The 16,238-nt window shown below is 38.4% G+C and overlaps 1 protein-coding gene across 1 annotated transcript in view; it reads left to right on the top strand.

Moving 5' to 3' along the window:
* Positions 1–16,238, top strand: part of EXOC4 (exocyst complex component 4) — a 356,359-nt gene that overhangs the window by 326,459 nt on the left and 13,662 nt on the right. Inside the window, exon 17 of the mRNA XM_075208546.1 lies at positions 3,092–3,251. Within this exon, the coding sequence (XP_075064647.1) occupies positions 3,092–3,251 (160 nt within the window). The remainder of the gene's footprint in view (positions 1–3,091; positions 3,252–16,238) is intronic.

The following is a 16,238-nucleotide window of genomic DNA, read 5'->3' as shown; positions in this document are numbered from 1 at the left end:
AAAAGCCATGGTGACTCGCATAGTATTGTCAGACAATATTTTATATTTTATTAAGGTATCTCACCATAGTGTTGCGTCATTGTTTGACTCAGCAGGTAGCCATTGTCAGAGTTATGATATTTTCAAATGTGTCCACTTTGTTTTTCATTACAGTGTCTCTGTAAAATCAAAAGCACGGTGGCTTAGTGGTTAGAACGTCTGCCTCACAGCAGTGGGGGTCATGAGTTTGACTTCCAAACATGGCCTCATCTGTGTGGAGTTTGTATGTTCTCCTCGTGTTTGCGTGGGTTTCCTCTGGACGCTCCTATTCCTTCCCACACTCCTAAAACATACTTGTAGGTTAATGGGCTGCTATAAAATTGACCATAGTCTCTCTCTATCTCTTGCACTCACTTTCTCTCTGAGCCTGAGTCGTTAATGAAAGTAAGACAAAAAAAGGAGTAAATGTGCTCTGGGACAAACCATGTTACAATGCAAGGGGTGAAAATAAGTTTATTATTTTGCACATAAGTTAAATACTGTAGCACACAAATGCTTGATAGCTTTATATTTACACTGATATTTAAATGTAATATAGGACATGCCCTACTCGAACTGTAAATCTGTCCTCACATTTTAAATTGACTTCCCCCTCCAATGTAACATTTTTTTGCCCAGGTACAAAGTTACTCCCTTTTTATGCTTTGCTCTCCTTGATGACTCACATCCTCTAAATGTATGTATGTTAGGGAATGTAGACTGTAAGCTCCAATGGGACAGGGACTGATCTGAGTGAGTTATCTATACAGCGCTGTGGAATTACTATCACCAGGCTTTGCTTACTCCCAGCTGCCATGATAATATCTTTCATAAAAGTGGTACATTTTTGTACTGTTTAAGGTTGAAAATTAAAATAATTGCATACATGTGCATATTCTGTGGTTTAATGGACAGTAATTGCTACTGTTTTTGGCACTCACTTTTTCTGATTATCTTGGTCACTGCTTAAGCCTTTCCAGAGCAGGACGATTCTATGTATTTTCTGTGAATGAAAGCCAGCTACTGATTTGAGGAACAGTCGCTGATCAGTGCCGTAGATCATCAGCAGATGTCCTGGCCATATGTATGTGTTGGGATCCTGCTAAAAAGAAAGAATGATGGTAATCCCAGGAGAGCGTTTCCCACCAAAGCCCTATTGTTAGGAAGGGGGATGGGACAGAGTACTATTAAAAGTGGAAAACCACTTTTAACTAGAGTATAGTGTGCATAGCAAAATAGAACAAAGGCTGCAAGTGTCTGTGCTGTATTTAAGCAAGAGTGGAAAATCTGGTTAAGGACAACTATTCCAACTCTGTGTGGAAGGTTGAAACCTATGGTACAGTTAGCTAAGATACAGGAAGCTTTTGTAACATCCCGTATATAAATATAAAATATGTTATTCAAATACATTCAAATATATAATAAAGGTTGTAAATTTTTGGGCCCTGGCTCCTAGTGGAAGTGGGAATAGTGGCAGCCCCATAATGTCTGTCTCATCTTCCTCCTTTTCCACATCAATGGAACAGAGGCAGAGATAACATTGTGAGACAAAGTCACCACGCAGCAAGCAAATATCCTAAACTATGAAATCCTTCTTCTTCCACATTGTAAACACAACGTTATGCACTATGAACGCTCTGTGCATAACGGCCCTGTTCTGGCCCTGGAATTCCAGTAATCACAGAGCGCACTGTACCAAGATATAATCACTGAGATCCTCCCTCTACAGTAACGTACTTGGAAAATAACGTTAGGCCATGCTCCCTGATCTGCCTATGTCATGCCCATTTTTAGTACTTTTGGCCACCATAAATCAGTTCTGTCCCAGGAAAATAAGGACTATAGTGGCGGTATGGAAATTTAGAAGTAATGTAATGGAAAATGTATTTGAATGGAATTTGATAGTTTTACACTGAAGGCAGTTGAAGAAGTGGTGGTGTCACGGAATTTACAGGGACAGTTTGGGCTCTTTGCAGTCTGCTTGGTTTCACCCATCCCACCATTGAGGCGCAGAGTCTAACGAGATGAGGGTTTACCAGGATTATCAAGATGAGGGGATACCAGGATTATCTGAGGAGCAAATGACGTTGATTGCCAGGACCTGAAGAATAGAAACAGATACAGGATACCAGGATTCAGAGGAGCCAAATATTTCATAAGATTAGCAGGCTACAGGACTTGAAGATCTGTCACTGTTTTGCTAATAGAGGTGCCCAAAATAGTTTGGAGAATGAAGGAGATTGCCAAGTAATCAGCCAATGGCTGAAAAGAGAAAATTCTAAAAGACACGTCGGTGCATACACAGATCCAAAATGGCGTCCGTCATTGGAAGCTGCCGGAATCCAGTTAGTGACAGGAGGAAGCCTGGCGGAGGAGACCAGGTCTACACCCCAGGCCCCGCTGAATGATCCCAAGGGTCTGCTGTGTGACAGGTGGTACCATACCATCATATACCTGCCCTCTTCTGCCACTGTATGTAGCACATGCTGAAATCAACATTGCCCACAAAGCTTTGCAACACATCAACTTGTGAATACAGCAGATAATAACTTTTTAGCACTTTCTCTGCTATGATCTGTTAACATAAGCAGTGCAGACCAGTGCAATAATGTTGTGCATGAACTGTCACTTTATGCTGTGTATGTAAAGGAGGTCTAAGCATGTTCTTCTAGAGACCATAAAGATTCTTATGTGCCAGCAATAGGAGGCATGGTGTCACGATGGTTACTATGTACTATAAACAACTTAAAATATACATTTTCTAGGTAGTTTCTTTAATCAAATTACAGTGAATTTTAATATTAATCCAAAGGCTACATGGGTACAAGTTAAATGTCAAGCAAAAAGTCCTACCAAGATTTGTGGGAAAAGTATGCAAGTATCTAAATTAGTTACAACCATACTATGCACGGAATGCAAATTACAGGTATCTCTTTTCTTTTTATGGTTGGAATTTTCAATATTAGAAGGGCTTTCTTTGATCTGGAATCAGTGAAAATGTCTTTTTTTTTATTTGTACTTATTTTGGTTCATTTAAATACTCACTTAAAGGTTTGTCTTTTTTCCCCTTCAGGTCTAGGCCATCTGATTTCCTGCATCCTCATTAATAGTGGCCAGTACTTCAAGCGCATCAGTGAGTCTGGGATCAAAAAGATGTGTCGGAATATTTTTGTCCTCCAGCAGAATCTGACTAACATCACTATGTCCCGTGAAGCTGATTTGGATTTTGCAAGGTGCTGTAATAAACATTTATTTATTATTTTACAGATTACTTCTTCTACAGTCTCACGTGTCATAGAACCAGGGGACTAGATAAGAAAACATGTAGTGCTTAGGATTGTTCTGATGGCTACAACTTATAGAGCTTTCACATCAGATCACCTTAAGGTTCCTAGCAGCAACAAAAAACAACTACTAAGTCTGAGTAACAACAAAGAATAAACAGCAGATGAATGCAAATTTTTATATTTCAAATGTCCATTTGATGTGTTAATGGTTTAGTCTTAGGATAGACTTGTGTTTGTCCCAAGCACGTTTAAATAGAATACTTTATACTAAAGTTATATTGTTTGTTCTATGTCCCAAAAATTCCATTATTTCCTTCCAAAGTCCTTCTACCAACTCACTGTAAATCTCGTATAATAACCCTCTTACATTGAAAACACTTGTGTATGTGGTTCAATAATAGTGAATAGTTTCTGCCATGATTGTTGGAGTCTGGAATTGAATTCAAACGTGTTCTTTGTTTTACCAAGGCACAACATAACAATAATAAAGGTGCATCAGTAAGAAGTCATCATACACGTTGATTGATGAAATGAGTTCTAATAACTTCTTATACTAAAAAAGTGTCTATCTCTGCAGACAGTTCTCCAGAATCATTGTGGTGTGATATGATTTGGTTAAGCTACAATCTCTAAAATGTACTCTTTACAAGCCATAGGCAATATAAGTTGCTAACCTTGTAGGATTTTATGATGTCCTAGCTCCGTTTATCCTTCAGTTCAATAGACTATTTGTCCCCTTTATTTAACTGTCCCAAACAACGCCTCCTTCTCTGAATCCCTTACTATGGCCCTTTTATTACAGAGATTTTGCTGAGTTAATCAAAAATAGAATTAATATAAAAGTGAACTATTGTAAAAGAAGATGGAGGTTCATTCTATAACAATGATTGAGTCATTGGCTTTGTGACTTGGCCTGAAGAGACTGGAACAAAGAGATCAGGCAGAGGTGGCAGACACAAACCCTTCAGTGACTTCTGAGCCTGTTCAAAGATAGAACACAAAATACATGAAGCATATGCATTGCTGTATACGAGACACAATTATAAATAACAATATCCTCTTGCAAAGTAGGTTTTGATGTCGTGATTTTTTTTCTAATATTGTGCTACACGTATCTGATTAGTAGTTCTGTTTAGCAAGTATCCATAGACCAGAAAGGCTGTATATATTGTAGTCACATGTAAAATAATTGGAAGACCTATTCTTACCATGATGCAGAAAAGAAACCTGCTTCTATTGAGAGGTTACTGGTTTGCTGCTTCACACTTTATGCTGACAGTGCAAATAGGCAAAGCTTTGCTGACACTTCGAGAAAGTGTGTTAACAGTGCTCTGGAAGTGATTATGAATATACAGCAAAATCTGCAACAATAGCTTTTCCATGAATCAATGTTCATAAGCAAATGTGGTGGCCAGTTTTAATTCACATAACAACTAGGCAGCTTTAACCCCTTTCAGACACGTGGTAAGTCTGATAAAATAGACCTCAGTACTGCAGTATTAAACTGGTTAAGTTTGTCAGTTTCACCATTCAGAGTTGTAAGTAACCTGGAACAGGCAATGACAAAGTTCCTCTATATAATTTCTGAGTTCCAGTGCAATTTGCAGATCAGAAACAAATTGTTCAAAATAGGGTTTAATGTTGCAAGTTATTCTTGAATTCTAAGAATTAATATTACTAAGAGAGGTATCTGCCACCCTATGCACATCAGTAAGTTTTCCCTGTGCCAAACAATGACTAGTAGGTTTGCCACTAGCCTTGTAGGTGCTATATACTGCTGAGTGCTGCTTTAAGTGAATCTTCTTTTGTCTTACACAATGTCTTGTATCTGGAAGTTTGTAAACAGTTCCTTGTTAAATGTAGTGTAAATGTCCTTCTTTTTATTTTATTTTGTCATCTTTTAAGTGCATCTTTCACAAGGAACCAGGGTCTTCACAGTGGTGCTGTAGTTTTATTAAATCCATGTGTTATACAAATTGAAACCCATGGTTGCTGAATGTCCCAAATCATCTTTGTGAGAATATTTGTTCTTAACCTTATGACGTACACCACAATATCTCTGTTCATATTGAGTGATCCACTGCAACCCATGTGATCCTGAAATGAGCATGATGCCAGAAATAACCCAAGAAATGATTAGACTGCTTGGACATTTGAGTCTGTCGCTCACTCATCGGATCGAGCTACCCGCATGATAACCCCTTCACTATCTCAAGATAATCACTTTTCTATCTGCTTGTTCTATACGTCCAAACATTGTACAAAAAGTAGGAACAAAAAGCTCTATTTTACAGAGATCATGTCGCCCAAATCATGGATTTCTGACCTTTTGTGGTAGCTGAGATTGGGGAACGTTCTTGTGACTCCCTCCAGTCTCTGCTTTTCCCTCTGTTAGCTGTCCATTTGCAGTTGTATCAACTTCTGAGCAGCACTAAGTATTAACGGTTCTTATTATAAACAAGCATCCATAGTTTTGAGCACATTAGCTTTATTAATTGTAAAAAAAAAAACATTTTTTATAGAAACCTATAGTAACCAATTAGACATTTGCTCTTGGCAAGCTGGTGGTGTATGTGGTATGAGATGTTTAAGCAGAAAACTGGTATCCACTATATTCAAAAAACCATAAAGAAAAAAATAATTGAAACTGCTTTGAGATAATGTTATACATACACACAGGCATTTTAGTTAGTGCTTCATCCTTTTCCAGTCACTGAGAGAAGCTGTAAGTAAGGAGGGAAATGTAAGTGGGAGTGTGGAATACGATGGGGTCATTTTAAATGCAAATGATATCAGTCATGGTGCTTAAATAACTAAATCATAAATAAGTCCCTAGTATTAAATATAGATAGAAAAATCATCCCATACTTTCATTTGTTTCCTGACTTGAATTTTTCATGTTCATTTTCAATACTTTTTTTATCATTTTAATAATGCATTAAATGTACGTGATCATTGGTGGAACTGGGGGTGTATACTGTGGTAAGCCGTACCACCACTTCTCCTACTGCTTTGATTGTAAAACTATCAAATTCCATTCACTTACATTACCATTGCATTTTCCATACCACCACTTTGATCGCTGGATGTTCAGTTTCATACCTTCCTTCTGGCTGAAGGTGTGATAAGAAGATGTGGGCTAGGCTTGACAACACAATTTGTGTTCTCAAGTTAGAGTGGGCTATTTGTGAGTTTATGCCTCACTCACTGTTGTTCACTGAGGTGGGTGGGGATTGCATCATTATGACATGTTCCCATCCACTTCTCTGAACATTGAACAGTCTTCAGGTAGAATTGCCGGCTCTCTCAGAAGTCCTGAAGTACATTTCTGGAGAGGAAGCAACTATGTTGTTATCTAACTATATTGAAAAACATGCAGTATCTTCTCTGTCCTACCATGGGGAGAGTTGTTGGTGGGAAAAGTAGTTGCATATATTATGTTAAACAAAACAACAGTTCATAAACAAGCTGCATTGGTTAAATATACCCCAACAGTTTGGATCATGCCCAGTGCCATCCAAACTACACCCCAAACACACCCATTACTCACCTATATGGATTGGATATGACCTATATTACTAGGTCATGTACCTTTTTACATTTCAGTTTAAAAACCAAGGCAATTTAGCTCACACCACGAGCCAAATAGACCATGTTGAGATCTTCCGAACAAATCCTTACTAGGACAGACCATAACCTAAATCCAAATCCATACTTCTTTTATGTGGCATTTTGGGATGGCCCATAAAATCTGTGACAGATGGGGTGGGTTGAGATTATGTTATTCACTTGGTTTGGCAAACCAATTAAATAATAAGGAACCAAAGATTTCACTTTCATAGTTATTCACATTCATAGTTAAACGTTCCATTGATACTATCCCTTTAACGGGAAACTATAGCTGAAATACAGAAGTGAGAGGATATCTCCCGCGTTATGATGATGTTAAATAGCCCCATAATCAGTGGTGGGATTCAGCCGGTAATCACCGCCAGAACCGAGTCTCAGTTCTGCGAATCGGTGACTAGAGGCTGAGTCCACCGTTGCGTTGGTGGGGGGAGCAAGCAGACTCCTTTATAAAAAAAAAAAAAAAAAAAAAAAGACCTCACCTCTCCGCGATGTTGGCACCTCCTCCTCTCTGGTCTGTCCGCACTGAATGTCGGGTGTGACATCATCAGTCTGAAGACAAGAAGAGAAGAAAGAAGGAAGCTGAAAGAGAAGGAAAGTGAAGGAATGGAGCAAGAGGGAGCAAAGTAAGGCAGCATGATAGAGCGTGATCGTATTCTTGAGAATGCAGCCACAATCCTAATATGATCAGGGGGCATTTTACTCTGCCCTAATATGATCTGGGGGCATTTTACTCTGGCCTAATATAATCTGGGGGCATTTTACTGTGGCCTAATATGAACTGGGGGCATTTACATTTACATCCTACAGTAAAAAGATGGTTAAGGATAAATCACACAGCCAATGATGCTCGGATAAAAGCGAAGAACATTGCAAGTGAGGATGCCAGTCAAGAAGCAATATGGAAATATCTTAAATAGCAGATTTTTGTCAGGTAAGGTATTCTTTAATATTTCTTCTTTAATATTGTAAAAGTCTTTCTTATAACAATGTAGTTTTGGGTATCTCTTTAATTGTTCTTATTTGAGTATTAAATGCATGAAATATTAGAATACCTTTCGGTATATATTTTTGTTTGCTTTAAACGTTCATTAGGGCAGAGAACTGGTTGTTAATTTATTTGTATACCACCACTGCCCATAATGTTGCCTGAACCATGCAGGGAAACTACTGTTTCCACTTAATAATAGGCCGCTTAGTCTAAAAATCAGACGCCAGATCTTTGGGGTGACCTAGCTACATTCATGTAGTGTGTTGCTATTTGGTTAATACTTCACCTCTTCCTTTCTTAAAGCAAATTTGTGATATTTTCTCACAGCACAGCTCACATTGTCCACCAAGGCAACACCATGGAGCTCTTACAGGGTTACAAAGATATAGGGATAGTTAGACCTGTGGAAAATAAGACTATCAGTAATAAAGCTTAATACATCACCCGCCCATAGGATCTAACCCTGCGGTTCCCAAAGTGTGTGCTGCGGCTCCTGGGGTGCCGTGGCCAGGACAGAAAAAAATACAAATACTTACCAATCCGGCGGTGCCTGGGACCCAGCAATCTCCACCCTCCTCACTCCTCCCTATTCCCTTCTCACTGAATGTAGGGCGTGACGTCATCACATCTGACATATTCAGTGAGGAGCCACGCAGAGTTGAGCTGGAAGAAAGAAGACAGAAAAAAGGACAAGTAAAGTAAGTAAAGGAACAGAGGGGAAATAGTGATAGGAAACAGTGATGGAGGGGCAATATAAAGAAGGAGGGCATAGTGTAATGGTGAAGGGGCACAGTGTGATGGTGAAGGAACAGTGTGACTGGATCACTTATAAATAACTTATGGTATAAATGTATTTAAAGTAAATAGCGCAGGGTGCTTCTTTATATAATTGTAAATGCACTTATTTTTTATATTGTGTATTTTTTTGGTAAAGGAAATATCTTTATTTCTGAGACCAGGGGAAGAAATTTGTTATTTGTTTTAACTTTGCTAGAGGAAATGCATTATTTCTGAGATATAACTGATGCAGTAAGCCTTTGTTGAGGAAGTCTTTTGTGTATTTTGGTAGGGAAATGACTTATTTGGGGGTTTGTAAATTTCCTTTGAGAATGTGTATTCTTCAACTGTCTGAAGAAAGGACCCATGTTAATCTCATGTTAATTAGACCTTTTGATGTGTGAGGGTCCAGCACCTGAAGGCACAGGAAGGTTTAATTAGACTTACTGTTTCCCTGTGTCTATAACAAGATTCTGGAAATCACAGCAAGTTTTAGGATATCACAGATAAGTGTAAATATTGTTAGCTTTGTATTGCATGTAAATCCATGTTTGGGTAAACACATTGCATCCTGATTCTAAAAGTAACTCAGACCTCAGGGGGCTGGCTTACCCTGTGAGGCTGTGTCCAAAAACTGTATAAAAAGCACTGTTTTGTATTGAAAATTGTTCTTCTTGTTTCATCTGACATGCTCCCTGGTACCTTCAACCAGGATGAGCATATAAATATAACTTGCTTCAAAGATCTGCTTGGAAGCTTCTTTATCCCTGTGACCTACAGATTAGACCCATCTCTAATCCGTTCCCGGCTGTTTCTGAGGTGTGGACCCAGCTTTCCAGTACCGCAGCTCTGGCCAGTGTAATAGGCCAGGGGGGATCCATCCACAGCAACCCCACTCCATAGGAAGAGGTCAGGGGTACCATCCCAGGTACACCAGTAACGGGGTACACTAGCAGAGTCAGTTACCCAGAAGAAACCCAGTACTGGATGTCAGTAAGGTGTCCAGTAGTGGCAGCATTTGTAACCCTTCCTACTGAGGTTAGAGGGGGCGCATGTGGGATAGCGATAGGGAACGGTGGCAAGGTAAGCCCAGCCGGTTCCCAGCAACAACAAACATGGTGGCATAGGCGGTCCATCCAGTCACAGACAGTGTGATGATTTTTGTACATGATGTTTTCATTTTGTTTGATCTTATTCCTCTTAATGTTAACTGTAAATTGTTCTTTGACAGAAATGTAATTGAAAAAATATATAAAAATATTCTTTTCCCATGGATTTATGTGTATTATTTTTGAAAACAACTTAAGTATTTCTACCCTGGCCTAAATACTTATTACGTTATTTTGACCCAACTACTTATAAAACGGGACTGCTCGGTAATTATTTTAGAGAGGTGTCCTTCAAAGAATTATGGAGGCCCTAAGGGTGCCGCAAACTAAAAAGGTTTGGAAACCAGTGATATAGCCTATTGGTAAAAATACAATCTGTGTAATGCAATGCAATTTATTTTAAACTGACATAACAGTATTTATAGTATACATCACAGGAAATAAAATCCGGTAGTGAGAAATTCATTACAGAACTAGTGATCTGGGGCCATGCATTTATTCACAATTGAAAAACAGGGACAAAAGTTGCTAGTGATAAATCTGTAATAAAGCAAAAAAAAATCAATCTTCTTGGTAATAATGAAACTGGTAATATCGTTCACATTAAGGATAACTGGAAAATATTTCTATCATCATTTTTGTTATTCTAATGAGGCAAAGAATGTTTTTCTCTTTGTCAGCTGTCTTATCCTCTGGTGCAGAAATAGAGCTACTACCTTGTGACAGTGATACAGTTAAAATGTGAATCAAATAGTCATTTTTAAATGAATATTCAAATTTAATGTTGTGCACCTGGATGCTTGTAACCTCTCTATTTAAGTAACGCAGTAGTGCCCTGACCTTCTCATTTCATGCACTCGGAAGGGGGCCAGATCTGGGTGCAGCTGCCAAATCTTGTAAAGGAAAGGGGTGCTAATTGCTGCAGTTTGTCTTGTTATCCCTCAGTGACAATATGTCAGGAGTCATAACAGGAAATGAATTATCCATAGGACAGGAGCCTCTGGAAGGGAGCCCCTGCTGTTTGTGTTAATGAAAGTTGTTCCACGCATGTTTTGTACCTGTGTGTTCCAGCCGTCTTCAGATTTACTGCAGAATGCTGCAACTTATCGATACCATTACCTCCCAACCTTTCAAATAGACAGTGAGTGACAATTAAATTGGTAAACATACACTCCTAAAACATCAGAATTTTACACACGAAACACATGGTATTATCACTAAAGCTGCATAATTATGTTTTAGAACCAGGCATATAGATGCAATATGTACATTATACTCTGGTCATGGAAATGTCTTAGCCAAAGATAACAGCTCAGTCGTTACCATCATTGTTTAGAATTTCTTATGTTTGTAGGTATTGTCAGAGGAAATATTCTAAACATGGTTTGTAACCAGGAATGCTAAATACCAAACCAATGATTTTTACATTACATAGGGGGAATTTCAATTAGACACAAAGGGGAATTCAATTGGCCGCTTTACTTTTTCAAGTAACGCTGTCTGTGCACTATTACTGTTATTACAGTAATAGTGCGTGTAAATACCGCTATTACGGTAGTTTTAACGCCGGCTTTTTGCTCGCAGCTCCCTGAGCTGTGAGTAGAAAGCCAGGTTAATATAAGTGTTTACGCAGCGGTACTTCAGGGGGAATTAAATTTGGTGGGGGGAATATAATATAAATATGATGTAATGTTGTCAGTTAAAAAATATGTACCATAGTTGTCAGTCCTGATTGTATTAATGGCTGTTGACATGCTTGCTTACTTACTTACTAAACTGTTTTCATGTGAAGAACGGTTGGTGCATTGTCAAAAGGATTTGGTACTTTTACGTTGGCTATATTTGTTTTATACAGGAAACCAACAGATGGTTTCACAAAACTGCAAAGTTATTTCTATTTGTGCAAACTTATTTTAGTTCAACCAGAACAGCCACAGGATTCTTTTTCACTGTATCAACTACATGCTGAGTATAATTCCTTAGCTAGTACTGCCATCTAGTGCTAACTGCATGCAGTTTCCTGTGAATATAGACTTATCCTTTTATTCTATGTCCAATCTTATTATTTTTTTATTTATTTAATTGTACCTAGAATTTTTAAAAGTGCAATAGGCAGAAGTCGAAAAGCATCACTTACATTTAACAATCGCCTTTATTCATGTTCTAGTTAAAGTTGACAAAAGAGACATAAGCAAAAAAAGAAGACATTGTATTTTAAAGCAATAGAAAACATAAAGCAAGGCACTGCCAAAACCTCTGTTTTTATTGCTTACAGCATGGGCTCAAGAATACCTATGGTTTGGCTCGCCATGAGAGCTTTGTCTGTCACAACCAGCAGCCTTAATGTTTCTTGATGTATAGTAAGTAGGCTGTGCCTCCCAACAGGACCTGAAGCCGTATTCATTAACTACTGGCTAATAGTCACGTTACTTTATTAATCTGAATCAAAAGGGAAGACACTGAACCTTTGGTGTGCACAACAGGGTCTTCAGCGCCACTGGGAGAGAGGAGAGGTTTCACAGGGAGCAGGAGTCAGTCAGGACTTGCCATTTATGTTAGTCTATTTGGCACCAGATATGGCTCATTAATGTTATTTTTGTAACCGATATGGCTCACAAACTTGACATTAGATATAGCTCCATATATTATTGTTGGCACCATGTATGACTTTAATTCTCTGACACCAGGAATGACTCAGCATGTTATTGCTGGCACCAGATATGGGTGAGCCTATTGTTGGTACCAGTTTTCTCCAGTTGGCTCCAAATATTGCACAACATAAATAGCTCAGCATATTAATTGTTTTTATATGTTGGCCTCCAGAATGGCATCATTTTTTATAATAGTCAAGTGGAGTCTACTGGTCATATGGGAGTTGCAACTTTAAAAGCACATTGGCCCTCCATATTGGGATATACTTTAGTGAATAACCATTCATTATTTTAAATAAATGAAACCTACTATTTTATTAAACCAAAGCCCTCCAGTATGCCATCATCTCCTGTTCTACCCCTTTCACAGATGTGAGTTTTGCATCCCAGGCTACAGTAAACACTCAGTACTTTGTAGCAATTGAAGCTTCAGCGGCCGAATTAGCACATATTTGGAGAAAGCAATTGCCGGGTGTTTAACCTGTAAGGCCAAATCCACTTGTAGATATATTCACGTGACATTTAAGGTGTCTATTTTCTTTTGGCTAGTTCTCTCCATATCAGTAGCAGAGGGGGTTGATGTTACTCCAATATCAGGGCTCAGCATTTGTATCCTCAAATCAGTGCCGTAACTATACATTTTGGTGCCCTGGGCAAGACAGGGCACCAGCGCCCCCCCATCTAAGGAGGGGGTGGGGGGGTGTAGGAGGACAGAAAGAGAGAGAGAGATTTTAACGTACCAGAGTTTGATGCTTGAGCCGTTAAGTTCCGCCGTGGAACGCATGTGTGTTCCACTAACAGGAACTTCCTGTCAGTGGAACACATACGTTCCACGGCGGAACTTGGCTGAAGCATCAAACTCTGGTAAGTTAAAATCTCTCTCTCTCTTCAGCTCTGAAGGCAGGTAGCGGGCGGCTGCTGCGCCCCCTTGGCTTTGCGCCCTAGGCAACGACACTGCCCGCACCACCCTCGTTACGGCACTGCCTCAAATATCACATATATATTTTATCATATAATATTGTATCACACTGCGACTCTGCACTTAGCTTTACCTATAAGATTGAGTAAAGGAATGCACCAAATTCATATTTTATGATGTCTAAATATGGAATATTTACAGAAGATTCTGGTGAATAGTGAGCTTGTTAAAAATGATTAAACTCAATCAAAGCCATAACTTGCATTATAAAATTAATCAATAAATTAGTTTCTACCATTTTAGCTCTACCATTTTAGCACGTCATCACACAGAAATCTTCCTATCAAAGGACCTCTAAATCTAAATATATAAGTTGCCATGTATAATTTAGCTATGGATAACAATCACAAGTATTTATAAAAGTTGCCATACAAAGATGCTTTCTGCCAGGGTCCTTCAATGGGATTACTGTCTGTTGTCTATAGGACTTCCCCCACACCTCACAACCTCTACAGGGTACATACATAAACATGACATATTTCTGCACGTTAGTGCACAACTACTACTTGTTTGATGACTTGAGAGATTGAAAAAAATAAACTAGGGAATGTAGTATGTGTGTCAGCCAGTACTTTGTAACACCTCTTTTGGCAGAAATCACAGCTTCCTTGTAGTTAGCCAAGACTCTTTCTATTCTTGCTTGGTTTTCCCACTCTACCTTGCAGAACTCTTGTAGCTCAGAAATATCCTTGGGATTTCTTGCATGGACTGCATGTTTGATATTGCCCAGATATTCAGTAGTTTTCAAGTCAGGGGGCCATACTACAACCTTAATCTTTCCTTACTGCAAGGAATTCATGGGTGATTTTGAGGTATGTCTTTAGTCGTTACCTTGCTGAAATATGAATCCTCTTTTCAAATGATAAAATTTGTTGATGTTCAATTCAATCTTCTTTCCACCCAAACAAAATATTTTTCCTACATCCCCAAATCATACTAGATCCACCCCAATCCATAATGGTACTGAAGATGCTGTTTTCTTCAAATGCTGTAACTGTTCTCCTCCAAAAGTATCTTTTGTGGTTGTGGCCAAAACTTTGTTTTGGTTTCATCAGTCCAAAGCACTTTGTTCCAAAAAGTTTCTTAGTTATCTATCTTGTTTTGCAAACGTCAGGTACTGACTTGTGTAATGAGTTGTAGGAAACTCTGTCAACTTTTCCAAGACTATCAATTTTGTGTAAGCAATTACTCCACTATTGTATAACCTTTCTTCAGGTCCTTTGCAGCGGATTCTGCTTTGCATATCTGACTAGTTGAAGAGTAGTGTTGCCAGAATTTTTCTTTATTAATGATGTTTCTGACAGTGGAAATTCTAATCGTTTTTAGATGTCTTTTTATAGCCTCACCCTGCTTTGGAACAGTCAGTAATCTTCATTTTTAATTGCTCAGACAGCTTCTCAATGGAGCCATTGTTGTTGAGAGTAGGCACAACATCCTGAGAAAGGGTCCAAGTGTTTATTCAACTGTCTTTACCTAGATTCATTTAATTCCTATTGAGTCAAGTTTTCAGACCTTTTTTTTTATTTTTTTGGTCAATCACATGATTGCAGCTTGTGATTGGTACTTCTGTTCAACAAAAACCTTATTTATACCACTTCAATTTGGCTTCAATCAGAAGAAAAAAATAAGTAAAAACTATTTGTATCCTGACTCCTAAAATAGCATTTCCCTTTAGAATTTCATTGTACACTATAACAACCATTACTGGGGGGAAAGGGTAATTTACACAGCTGCAATAAAATTTTATGATATTGTGCTTCAATGTTTGCGCTAATGTGGGTAGGTGTATGGCTAAGCATGTCAAATTGGTGGTGACTGTAGGGGTGGTAGAGTGTGGCAGAGATCGGGACTCTGCCTATGTTTTCCATTGGAGGTCTTTCTCACCATCATGAGCATTTATAGATAAAATTTCATTTTACCAACATGCACATATAATGTTGTCCCACAATCCAGCAAAAAGTTCAGAAAAGGAAATTATTTTTTTTTAATTTATTTTCTGTGCTTGAGACATATTGGAAGTGGTATAAAAACTGGGTTTTGGTTTATGTCAACCTCTCCCTTGATCAACAACTTCACTTGAAAGTGGACCTTGATATGTTTCGAGTTTTATCAATTTCAATCACGTGAGAAGGGTGTAACATGCAATCACCAGGCCCACTTGAAACATTTTTGGGGGAGGTCAGTGAATCATTTCCAGTCCTAGTCCTTTTTAATTTTCTTCTGAGCATGCATGGGGGCTGGAGTATGCTCAGTGATGCCAAACAGGGATGTACTATAAAAGTACTGGATCCTGCACTTCTCAGAAGACCAGAGTGGGAACGGGCGTAGCAGATGAACTGCAAAACCAGTCCTCCCTCATCTCCACAGTGATGGCTCAATTTCACCCCTGACATGTGACTTTAAATCTATACACATTCGTACACATATGTAAGTAGTAAATTAACCCTAATGTTTGTGTTTCTGATGAAAACTCTTCTTTTTTTAGTAGGATACCCATTTGTAATAATGTGGCAGAATTTCATGAAGAGTCTTCAAAGCCTTAGTTCTTTTCAAAGCTTTGTTTTAATGCGTGCAGCACAAGTCCAGACTGTTGAAACACACTTTATTTATTACAGTATACAACTTTGCACCAGACAATGTACAATGTGCAACAATATAGTTACATGACACAATTTTGAACTTCAAATCATAGTTCCACCTATTTGAACATAACATTAGTAATATGTGTTTTTCTTTGTTAAACAGAACAGACAAGCAAAGATTTTGTTTATCAATTTAGCATTTGAAATGACCACCTAA

This window comes from Mixophyes fleayi, chromosome 4, assembly GCF_038048845.1.
Source record: "Mixophyes fleayi isolate aMixFle1 chromosome 4, aMixFle1.hap1, whole genome shotgun sequence".
NCBI lineage: Eukaryota > Metazoa > Chordata > Amphibia > Anura > Limnodynastidae > Mixophyes > Mixophyes fleayi.
This window is presented reverse-complemented; position numbering and strand designations above follow the sequence as displayed.